General features: G+C 38.6%; 1 protein-coding gene across 22 annotated transcripts in view; it reads right to left on the reverse strand.

The window, feature by feature from the left end:
- The window catches only part of DLG2 (discs large MAGUK scaffold protein 2), a gene marked incomplete at both ends in the record, with an annotated part of 1874976 nt that overhangs the window by 54188 nt on the left and 1807822 nt on the right, over nt 1–12966 (reverse strand). For all 22 annotated transcript variants that reach the window (XM_080912637.1, XM_080912640.1, XM_080912639.1 and 19 more), the window contains one exon: nt 5042–5117. In XM_080912637.1, coding sequence (XP_080768763.1) covers nt 5042–5117 — 76 coding nt within the window. The remainder of the gene's footprint in view (nt 1–5041; nt 5118–12966) is intronic.

Below are 12966 nucleotides of genomic sequence, written 5' to 3' on the forward strand. Positions count from 1 at the left end.
TAATGATCAACTTGGCTTGATTTAAAATCACCAGAGAGACAATCCTCTAGGTATACTTGTGAGGGATTATTTATATTAGGGTACTCTTTGAGCAAGACTGGGAGGGATTGCCTTAATTAATGAAGATGGAAAAGCCTGCCTACAATGGGTGATGCCACTCCCTAGGCTGGGATCCTTAAGTGTATGAAATGGAAAGTTACTGAGCTAGACTAGCTTTCATTTTGCTCTGCTTCCTCCTTGGAGATTTAATGTGGCCATCCACCCCAAGCTTCTTCCATTATAGATTGACTGTTGCTGTAACAGTTGATGTGACTCCAGATATGCCTTTCCTCCATTAAGTTGTTTTTGCATGGGTATTTTATCACAACAAGATAAACATTAATTAAGACATAAACAATTCAGCAATAGAAAAGATATGTTAGGTTGTTAAAATGACCTGATTTTAAACCTTATCTTATATCTTCCTTACTAATTGTGGGACCTTGGACAAAATTAGGCATTCTTGCTGAGGCTACGTCTATTGGTTTTTAAACAGACAATACCTCATGCTGTGTAGCCCTTAATGTTACTTTAATCAATACCTAGTTCTGGAAAAGTGACTCAAGGACTAACAAGCCAGTTAAAGTGTAAATTTTTCTGTAAAGTGTTCACTGGTTACTCCTAGGCTGCACAGGTCCACAGTCAATATCCAGCACAGGTAGGTGTTCAGTTAAAGTTTTCTATTACGTACCACCTATATGTGGAAAATTAACAGGACATCTATTATTACATTCTCATCAGGAACCAAGAGAATTTCTACCATTTTGGAGGCTGGAGAGATGGCTCAGTGGTTGAGAGAACTGACTGATCTTCCAGAGGTCCTGAGTTCAATTCCCAGCACCCACATGGCTGCTTACAATTCTCTATAGCTCCAGTCCTAGAGGATCTGGCATACATGTGGTTAAAAAAATAATATACATACAGTAAAAAGTAAAAAAAAAAAAAAAAAAAAAAAAAAAAAAAAAAAAAAAAGAACAAACCAAAAAAAACTCCCAAACCCAAACTAAATCAAACCAAACCAAAAATAATACTAATTTTTTTCTACTATTTTTGTATTGAAGTGGTATTTGTTTTAAAGGACTGCCATAAGTTTTAAAAATAACATCACATGTATAGATGAATTTCTATTTCAGCTAAATATTTTTGGCAAAGCAAAATATTATGTCACTGGGCTTCTCAATAATACTTCTAGTCTATATACAAAGGACAACATTGTAGTTTGGTTAGTTAAAGATTTGGTAAACAATCTACTCTAGCTATTTTCACAGTGGCACCTATGGACTATAACTCAGAGCATCTACCCTCCCCTCTGTCAAGACACATTTGAAAGAGAAAAAAAAGCAAAGAGTGTGAAGGGAAAAAGAATGGGATGTAAGAAGATAGGAGGAGTTATTTCACAACACAGCAACAAGCCATTTATAAGTTAGTATGGTCCTCAGTGGGAATGTGAGAAATTAAACATGACAGCTGAAGAGGAGAGCTGGGATGAGAAAGCAGAGAGGTTTGGTGAATTCCCTACCACTAAGTGACATTTGCAGAGCACCAATGAGTTCTCAGCAACCCCCAGTGCTCCTCAGTCGCTTCTGCTAAGAGCAGTAAGAGAACTTGAGGATCTTAGTATCAGTAAGGCCTAGGGACAGCCTGACTAGTATGAGCAAGAGTGTCGAGTCTCCGGACTGATGAGTCTGGGAGAGACCAGAGAACCGGAATGGCCTTGTTGACAACCATACATTTAACAGACAGTAAGGTTACAGCCAAGGTCATCTTGAAGGGTAAGAGAACTAAACTCTGTGTTCTCAGAGAAAGCAGAGAGACCAGAGTTTGTCTCCTTTCTCCTTTGATACGGCTACCATTGTGTTAGAGATCTGGCCAGGAGAATTAAGTAGCAAACTACAACAACAACAACAGAAAAGTAAAGTCATCCACATTGAAGGGGAAAAAAATAAAATTCTTCTTTTGCATATACAGGAAAATTTGAGAAATTCACTAAAACTGTCAAAACTATAGATGTTATAGGATATATGAAGTGACAACTATATTTCTATACGTTTTCCATAAATGATCTTAAATGAAATTAAGCAAACAATTTATATGCAAAGAAATACAATTGGAATTTGGTGCCTCTCCATGAATAAAATGAATTAAACATTAGTTAACATTTTAACATAAGAGTTATAACTATAATCTTTCTGTAAGAAAATGTAACACAAACTTTTATGACCTTGGATTAGGCAATGTTCCTTAAGACATTGCATTAAAAAGCAACAACCACTCTGGAAATCTGTCTGGCAATACCTCAGAAAATTGGATATAGTACTACCTGAAGACCCAGCTATTCCACTTCTGGGCATATACCCCAGAGACACTTTAATACACAACAAAGATATATGCACCACAATGTTCATAGCGGCTCTATTTATAATAGCCAGAAGCTGGAAGGAACCCAGATGTCCTTCAGAAGACGAATGGATACAAAAATTGTGGTACATATACACAATGGAATACTACTCAGCCACCAGAAACAATGACTTAACCAAATTCTTAAGAAAATGGCTGCATCTAGAGAAGATCATCCTGAGTGAGATAACCCAGTCACAAAAGAACAGACATAATATGCAGTCACTGATAGTGGGATGCTAACCCCAGAGGCTTGCACTCCCCCAGAAACAACTCACAGACTGTATGAAGTCCAAGAAATAAAGAAAACAAAAACTATACATATATTCACAAAACAAGAAGACTTTGACTATTTCCATGTTGCGTTTTGTTTTGCATGTACTTTACGCTTATTGCAACTAGTACGTTTTCAATGCATACTGTCAAGCCCTTGAAAAAAATCAAGTACTGACTAAAAAACATATTCACATGGTTTTATGTAAAATTTATTTTAATGTCTGAAAAAACAGTACTGACAAAAATGTATAATTTTAAGCAAAAAATGTTTAAAATCCTTAAAAAAAATAATAAGCTGTTAGTCTTTTGTGTAGATGGAAATATCTCAAGAAACACTTCTTGTTATGATTAATAATTTGAGTCTTATTTGTAACAGATAAGAGACCAATGTATTTTCCATGTATTTTCATGTTAAAAAAAAATAAATCTTGTTTTGAAGACAAAAAAAAAAAAAAAAAAAAAAAAAGCAACAACAGAAAAAGAAATTGGAAAAGAGTCGAAACAAAGGCCTTTGTACCCATTCTTGTTCTTTGCACCTCAAAGAACACTGTCAAGAGAACAGGATGAAAACAGAGGAAAGTGAAAAAAGAAGTTTTAGGGAAGCATTTTATCTCACAAGCCTTTAAAGACAGAGTACAGGGTTAGGAAGATGGTTGAGTAGTTAAAGTGGTTGCTACAAAAGCAAGAAGCCCCGAGCTCAGATCTTCAGAACCCATGTAAATGCTTGCTTGCTGGGTGTGGCTGCCTGCCTGTACTTCCAGCCTTAGAAGGCAGGGACAGGATCCCCAGACCCAGCTGGAAGCGAGACTAGTGGTATTGGTGGGTTACAGGCTTGATTGGAAGACACTGCCTCAAAGGTGAAAGTGCAATGGCAGATTTCTGACATTCATCAGCCACCCCCACCCCCATATACACCCTACCACTTACTCGTCCCCCACCCCAGCCCCCCACATCCACACAAAAGACACATACAGACGAATAAGCAAAGAAAAAGGTTTTACAACCAGCCCCAGGGTATATGAAGACTCTACAACCCAGTAACAATAACACCAAGAAAATTCCAACTTAAAAACAGACTGAATGTGAGCAGACACCCCTTTGGAAAGAGAGACCAGTGAGTACATAAAGGAACTCACCAGCTCCACTGATGAGGGAATATAAATCAAAATTACAGGAACACACACCTTCGTATGCACCGAGATAGATAGAATATTAAAAGGCAAATAATAGCAAGTATTATTTAGCATGTGAGGAAATCTTAACACACAAACACTGATGATAGAAAATTTGAAACATTGTAGCCACTGTACAAAAACCATCTAGAAGCTCCCAAAGTGCTCAGTGCAGAGCCTTCGCATTGCTGAAGGGATCAGTGAGTTTACTGCACCATGTAATCAAGGAAAGTAAAAACACGTCCGTATCAGAATCGTAATACAAATGCCCATGGTAGCATTATGCACAGTAACTAAAAGGTAGAAACACCACAGATGTCTGTCAACTGACAACTGGATATGCTCAGTGCGGTATGTCCGTACGATGGGATTTCATATGCCAAAAAGGAAATGAAGTACTTATTCATGCAACAGTATAAATGAAAAAGTCATGTGGTACGGAGTCAGAAGTCATAAAGGAGCATATCTCGTTTTTATGAATGAATGAGTCATTTATTGGCATATCTGTAAGACACAAAATAGGTTATTGACTATGGTTAGGTGGGGACGAGAGGCTGGGGAGCGGGAAATGATTGATAACCTTTACAGGATTATTTTTATGAAGTGATGAAATTTCCCAAGCTGACGGTAGCAATGGCTGCCCAACCCTAAATTTATGTGGGAAAGTTATGATAGTTAAAGTACGTGGGATCAAGAAGAAATGTACATGTGAGTATTAAACGTGATAGGATTTTGTTGTTGATTCTGGCCTATGTCTGTCACAACAATCTACGTATTCACTTAAACAGTATGTCTGTATTTCTGTGACTATAGTCTTAACTATAATGTGTGTCAAACTAGATGCATATTTAGTTGAGCCAATACTGTCGATGAGATGTGACCTTTGAGAGCATTTATAGAAAACACCTAAACTATGTTTCCTCGTCCTCATTATAGTCAGCACATCAGTTTTGTTATCACTGGCTTTGTCCCCAGTAATTAATATATTTATAATAAACCCACTTTATCAGTAATGGCATTACTTTTAGCAGCACATTTGTGACAGTTCTCTTTTATCTAGTGGCGCTATTATTTCTTTGCTATAAAAAGCCCGAATGTTAATTATCACTAGATCTAAGGCAGCGGAGAACAGAATGTCTCCACCAATGTGTACCTACCCCTTTGGAATCAATCACACCAGGTTTTGCATTGAACTTCACTGTCTTCAATCGGGCACGCTCCTTTCTTTCCACCCTAATGAAAATCAAAAACAGTCAATTAAGTGACAAGGCATTTATAATTAAGTTCCTTATTAAGTAAAGAGCATGTCTTCCTTTCATCTGTATGACTCAAATAAAATTTGAACTAAAATGGTCTACTTATTTTGGTTAAAAAAAATTCTTAGTAAAAAGTGTCTAAGCTTCTAATATATCCCTAGAAAATTTTCTCTTACATGCATGAAGAGAATTTGGAAGTAACACAGATAAAAATTATTGAAGGGCTTAATGAATCAACCAGAACCTATTTCAGGAAATCACAGCCCAGGAAAACCAATACCTAGAGTGGAAACAAACAAACCCTTTCTGTTCCCCACTGCGCTTCCATTAAAGAGCATCATCACGGCCAGCTCCAAGTAGTCATCAGTATGTTACATGTAATCTCGAAGGTCCCTTCAAGCAATCCTACGTCCTTCTGTCATGTCTGAACATCACCTTACCTTCCACTAACCGAGCATTTGCCATGTTGTTAACCAAGGATACAGGAACAAAGAAAACAAAAAACTTAAGGCATGATTCTAACAGAAAGCCAGACAAATACTCCTAACAGTCTCAGTGTGTGTGTGTGTGTGTGTGTGTGTGTGTGTGTGTGTGTAGAGTGTTGCTGTAACTCTCTAAAGGAAATGTGAACTAATCTGAAACTTAAAGGGTGAGAAAGAACTTGTCAGTGGGATAAAGTTAGATGTATTTCAGTTCCTAACAAGCTAGGGATCTGAACGATGGTACCATGGGCTTATGCAGGATGAGGCAAGTCTAATGAAATTGTAGGGTTCCATAGGGTGTTGGAACATGTGTGTGTTACATGCCTGATACCTACTACTTAGAAGGAAGAGGCAAGAGAACAATAAATTCAAGGGCACCATCTGATATATAAATTCAAGGCTAGCCTGACCTATGTGAAATCATGAAATGTATCTGAAAAAAAATATAGCTGGGGAGCTAGCTCTGTTGATAAAGTACTGTCTTTTGAGCTGAAGGACAGGAGTTTGAAGCCATGTAAAAGGACAGGCATGGGGTGGGAGTTGGGGCATGAGTTTATAATCCTAAAATAGACAGTGATGGGTGAATTCCATTCCAAGTGAAGACTGGCTAATTATTTTTTAGCCTCCTTTGTGACTTCCAGGCCAGCAAGAGACTGCTTTAAAAAGGGGGGTTACATAAGGAAAGACACCATGTGTTTATGTACACATGCAGCCATACACCTATGTATATCTACAGAGACATGGGCTCTTTTCTTACCATTGAACCACAAGGACTTGGGTAGTAATAAAGAAGCATAAATGAGAAAGGTTGTAGAATCAACTGAACTTTAAAGCTTTTTAAATTTATGTGTATATGTATGTATGTGCATAAACGTATGCTCATATGTACAAAGGGGCTTGTAGAAACTAGAAGAGGGTATTGAGTTCCCCAGAGTTGGAGTTACAGGCATTTGTGAGATGCTGGATATGGGTACTGGAAGCCTAGTCCTGGTCCTGTGCTAAACAGCAAACTCTCTTAACCACCGAGTCACCTCTCTAGCCCTTCAAATGAGTAACTTAAAGGAAAGGATCCTGGTGCAGTGGAGATCAATTCTGGAAGGGAAGGAAAGGCAGAAAAGGAGACTGGGGTCTGTTGAGAAGCTGTGGCCATAAACTGGGCAACATCAGTGAAGAATGATTGGGAGAGGAAAAGGATGATTGGGAGAGAAAAACAAGAGCTTGAGAAACACCAGGAAGTAAAATTTGACCTCTTTCCATTTGAAGGTAGAGTTGAAAAAGAGGAATCTAAAATATTTCCTTAACTTTTTCAAGTCTACACAGGAAACCATTGTTTTTATTTCCTGCTATGCACAACACTGGATTGTATCTCTATATAAGTTATATCTTGACTTCCTTCTTTAAAACATTTTATATTTACTATGCAAGACACATGTAACAGTAGAATGTTATCACAGTTCCTCAGTGGATGATCATTGAACAAAACTACTATTTGGTAGGTTGCTGTGACATGATTTTGTTTAAATTTGGCTTCAACCCCATTTTTTTTTCTTTCTGGGAAAGAAAAGAACAAGTGAGAGAAAATTAATCCTGAATCTATAGAAACTTAATGGTTTATGAAGTCAAATCTATTCTTAGCTGTGTAATTAACAGCAGGCTACTTCCTAACTGAGAGCTCTTTTGTGTTTCCAACTGCAACACTGAATATCTGGGTTTCTATAGTTACAAAATAAAGTTTCATAATACATTTATTTCATTGGCAGAGTAGAATATTTGAGCGAAAAGAACTGAACAAAAATGGTCACATCTAACATCAGTTATTAGAGTAATATATTTCGTGTAGAGAAACCTGTGCTGAGAGTATGTCCCTGTATCCACCCCACATCTCAGAGCTGGGAGGATGGAAAGGAAGGCTTAAGAGAAACTGCCAATGGGAAGAAGCTCATTGAAAAGATGCCTGGCTCAGAGTCCCTTAGCTAGTCTCTTTTCCCCTAGAGTTCAGGTAATTCTCATTAACCTCTTTAGAATTTCCTAAAACAGTTGCCAGAACCTTTAGCTTTATTCTGGATTGTTTTTGCATTAATTCTGCTAATTATGGGGACCACTGATTCACCCCATTCTGTCAAAATGATTGCAGCATGTGGGGAATACATAATTATGTGATTAGAGAGTGTAAATAAATTCTGCATAAATTCACAGAACCCACAAGCACACATGACACAGGCTCAGGGCACTGTTCTGACCCGAGGGTTATCTGGACCGAACAATTACATTTCCTCACACAGTTCTGAGGCTATCCTTTAATTCTTCTGACTGAGTGACCTTATATCTAGCTTTAGTGGGTCATCATTGAACTCTTTAAAGGTTTTCAGACAATATGGTCAGACACACATACATGTGTATGCATTTACCTAACAATTACCATGCTTGGTTAACCTTTTAAATTGAAAATAATTTTTTCATATAATATATAATGATTATGGTTTTCCCTCACCCAAGTACTCCCAGATCTTCCCCCACTTCCCTACTCACACCAAACCACATTTTTCTCTTGTTGGAATGTAAATAAAAACAAAACCAGAATAGGAACAAACAAACAGAAACCCTGTTTCTGTAAGAGGTAAGAGAAAAAAAAAGACAATGCTAGCTCATTAAGGAGATATTGCTTGGGCTTTCTCATGAAGGGGATTGGAACATCTTCTTTCTTACTTGGGTGGGAAGTATTGTGAGTTATGGGGATAGAAATGATGGCTAAAGTTTTAATCTGCAACTACTAATGGTTTTCAATTTTATTTGTAGCTTGGTCCTTTGATAACCCAGCATTATAAATTGCGTCAACCTCATTTTGTGGCTGAGCAGAAGGTGATGAGAACAGTTGCTCACTCTAACAGCTGACACTGATGTCTGCAATAACCATGCTTTTGGGGAAACAGAACTCAAAGACTTGTCTTCCCTACTTCACTCATAGGAATTTCTCAACTAACATGAGGGTTTGGATGCATGATACAGAGTTGAAAAGCCAATATATAGACACTAAAGGTGTAGGCTAAATTTCCCCACAAATGCTATGACCCATTCTCTCCATATTCCATGGCCAAAATATTTTGAATTATATGAATTATACACAACCAGACCTAAGCATATAACCAGTAAGGAAGCAACATGCCATGACAGGCTGGCCCCATACTCAGAATAAATTTGCTTGAGACTCTGAAAACAGTTTAACTAGATGTTCCTTTGCTAGCTTAGCATAGCATTAGCACATATGAAACTGCTCTTTTTTTTTTCAGCACACCAGAAACCACAGCATCCATCTATCTATCTATCTATCTATCTATCTATCTATCTATCTATCTATCTATCTATCTATCTATCTCACACACACACACCAAAAACAAAAACAAAAGACATTGGCCCCATTGGTTCTCTGCAAACGTGGAAATGGCTGCGGGTTACTTTTTCTTCCTTGCCTTAGCCTTTCTGGATTCTCCAAGTTCTTCCTGGGACACAGTGACTCACTCCTCAAACAAGAACTGAGGCTGAGAGATGGGCTTTAAACAGTACAGTGTTTTTTCCCTTGGCACCAAATTCTCAAGATCTGACAACTGGAAAGTAGTCCTCATGTGAGTGTACACCAAGTAGTGAATGTTGTGCTTGGCACTTTACCTATTTTATCTATAACATATACATATGATACTTCATGAGTTAACATGGAGTTGGGCACATCATACTTGTAAATCAAGAATGATGTGACTCTTTGTTGACTGAACTGAATGAATGAATGAATGAATGAATGAATGAATGAAGTCTTCAGCAGGCTATTAGTTCTGTATCTATCTGTGAATACTCAGGCTGAAGAACTTGAAGTGGCTTGTCAAGCAAGCCATATTGCCTACTAAAAGCTCATCATTTCACCACATCTTTTATTAACAAGTTAGGGGCAGGAGGGATGGCTCAGTGGTTAAGAGCACTGGCTGCTCTCCTAGAGAACCCCCAGGTATATGCAAACCTACAAATGTCTGTAGTTTCTGTTCCAGGGGCCTCCATGGGCAACAGGCACACACAGATATACATAAAGGCAAGACACCCACACGCATACAAAATACAAAATTTTAAAAAGAATCTACAATAAAAAATAACATTAGCTTCTATTGTTATTTTACTCCTTTGGAATGAGGAGTATGTTAAGGCTCCAGGATCTTTGTTAAGGAACTGGTGGGCCTGTCTGTATAGACCCAACAGCAATGAAACCGCTATATTGTCCCTTCTCACACTTCTACTCACCCAGTTAATTAGACTGTTAAGCAGACATAATTCTCCCAACCTACCCATGGTGCTGGCCACGTACTAGACACACGAACTAGATGGCAAACTTAGGCAAATCCGTTCTGATACCTAGCATCTCCGATAGCACCCAATGACTATGTTATGACAAGTCTTTTGCCCTTTGTCCAACACCCATCTGGTATTTTCAGTTCTAATGAAACATAAATGATTGGAACACTGCACAGGGGGCAGGATCTGTCCCTGGGGTTCCTGTGCTTGTATTGCTTAGGCCCTGATCAAGAAGTTGAATCTATTTGAGTGGGTGCTGGGTGGTACAGGTGAGTAAACTTTCTAATAAATGTTAGATATGGGTTATAGTCAATAATTAATGAATGGCCATTTGGATTCACAGTATTGGTCAGCTTCTGGTTTGGCTGCTTATAACCACTTAACGTCAGCAACCAGAGACTCTATGCTAGGAGCCTAGACTGTGAAGTCACACACACCTTGACTTGAGGTCTCCTGTTGCTTCTACCTGCTGAATCTTCGACTTAAAACAGACAGTTAGCCATTTAGTGTGGCTTTTCATGTTGGCCCATTGAGAATAGTAAAGAAACTTCAAAGAGTTACAGCAGAGGCTGAATGAGATCACGTAAGGCGATGGGTGCAATTAAAGCTCCGTATGTAAAGCTATTCAGATGCTGTGTTAAATGTCACTAAAGCCACTTGGGCAGCCATCCTGTTTCCTCCTCACCTTGTAAAAGAGAGGCAACACAAGCTTTGGGTGCTTTCTACCACTATGGACCATGCCAGGTGAATTGAATGCATGGGCTTCTTCCTGAGGGCATTCCCCAATGTGGGCCTCTAATGGCTTGAATGGAAACATCCTCACATGGGCTTCTGTGTCGGAGCACTTGTTGGAAGGTTGTGGAATCTCTTGGACATGGAGCCTTGCTCCAGATGAAGGGCTGCCTGGGCATGGCTCAGGGATTATAGCATAGGTCTGGTCTTAGCCAGAGTCCGGTCTCTGCTTTTCCATTTTGCAGATTTGACTGGCAGTTGCTTCACGTTTCCATAGCCACAGAATTGCACTGCCATGCCATTACAGGTGTACTGAACTAGATCTGTGAGCCCATACTAACCTCTTGCCTATAAATTGTGTATGTTGTTTATTCGGCTACAGGGATGAGCAAAATATTAAATGGCCTAAGCCTGATGCACTGTAGGTCTGAGGAGAGCCGAAAGTTCGATGATTGCTCACAGAAGTATATGAAAGGTGTGTGTTCAAATCCTAGCTTAGTCCCTTGCTATCAGTGTGATTCTGTCAGCATTCTTGGGTTATCAGAGTTTCTTTTCTATAACTTGAAAGCAGTGCTCTTAGTACAATGGGAAGCCATTCAATCTTGCTGCCAGGGAGAACTGGGCTCATTAGCTGGTAAATTACTTAACCTCTTAGATCTCCAGTTTCTCTTCTAGCACTGTGAAGATTAAAGTGAAATAATATATTTAATGCTTAATGCTATTAGTCAATGTTCCCACTAAAGCTTATACTGAGATTTAATCAACATTGTGTGGTCTCAATAAATAGAGCAGGTGGAACATTCAAGGGGTGACTGTGTTAGGAGTATTCTGCTCTCACAAATGTATTAATCGATTTATGAAATAAAACATTAATGGACCAATAGGTTACTGAGAGAGTGGGCATGTTATAAGAGACAATGGAGGTAGAACTTTATGTGCTTGCCTTATCATAGGATGCCCTATAATGTCTTAGAAATTTTAGGCCTCATAAGTAAAACCTCCAACAGATGTGGCCACTTGACCTGTGCTGTCAGACTTCCAGAAACACAAGGCAAATATGCATATATACTTTATAACTAAGATAGTCAGCTCTACTGAGTTACATCAACAACATATGGTCATAGCTATAATGAGAAAGAAGCCATTCTTCTGTTTATTGCCTTTTCTCTTCTCTTTGTATCTATATAATGGAGTCCTCGTTGCTTTATTCCAGTAGCTGGAAGTGTGGATGACAAGATCTAGGCAGTGTCTGTACAACACTAATGGTATGCCTGGGACACAGGCATACCCTAAGGAATGCTAAGTGACTTGAACTGTATCAGCTCTTTATCACTGTACCTTCCTGAGGCAAGGCCACAAGAGTTAAGATGCTCTGGGCTGAACTCACGTTTCAGCTCTGTCACTCACTAGATGGATGATCTCGGGCAGACTGATAGTTTGTGCCGCAGGTCTCACTTCCATGAGGGGCATAAGAGCCTATCTCATCCACGGAGTTTAATGAGACTTGAACATATCAAAAAACCACAAAGGGCATCACACCAGGTCTGACATGTCAAAAGAGCATTTTATGTATACATTTATTCCTTATCTAAAGGAAGGCTGACAGCATTCATGTCATCTGCCTTACAGTTACATTGAATGATTAAGCAGAGCCATCCCAACAGGACATCGTTGTAGAGGGGGAAGTCCTGCACTGTTACCATCCGTACCAACTATCCTACACTCCAACACAGACTCTGGAAGCAAGTGAGAAAAGACCTAATGATTTGAAGCATCTGCCAGTTGGATCAGAAAATATTTTGATTTCATTTTTAATAATTCATGTGTTGGGAAATATATGCACATGAGTATAGGTACTTGAGAACAGAGGCATCAGATCTTTCTGGAACTGGATTAAATGGGAGGTCGATTATGAGCCACTGATTGTGGGTGCTGGGAACAGAAATGTCTAACTCAGGCCCTCTGCCAGAGCAGTGCATATCCTGCTGAGTCACCTCAGATTGATTTTTAATGGCATGACAATTGATGTTTGAATACTCTTTAAGATGTAGGAATATTTGTGGTCTTTGCTTTTCTTATACTTTCCTAAAGTCGTTTTTATACACTGAGAAAACACTAGCTTAATGATACATAAAATAAAACATTTTGACAAAATTAAAATTCTATGAAAATACCCATAATATAAGTTTCATAATAAAATAAACACAGGTATTTTTAGATTGTATAACATACATCTGCAAGTAGGAGATCTGTACTTATTATGCAAACCAATGCAAACCA

The sequence above is a fragment of the Micromys minutus genome, assembly GCF_963924665.1.
Source record: "Micromys minutus genome assembly, chromosome: 2".
NCBI classification, from domain to species: Eukaryota; Metazoa; Chordata; class Mammalia; order Rodentia; family Muridae; genus Micromys; species Micromys minutus.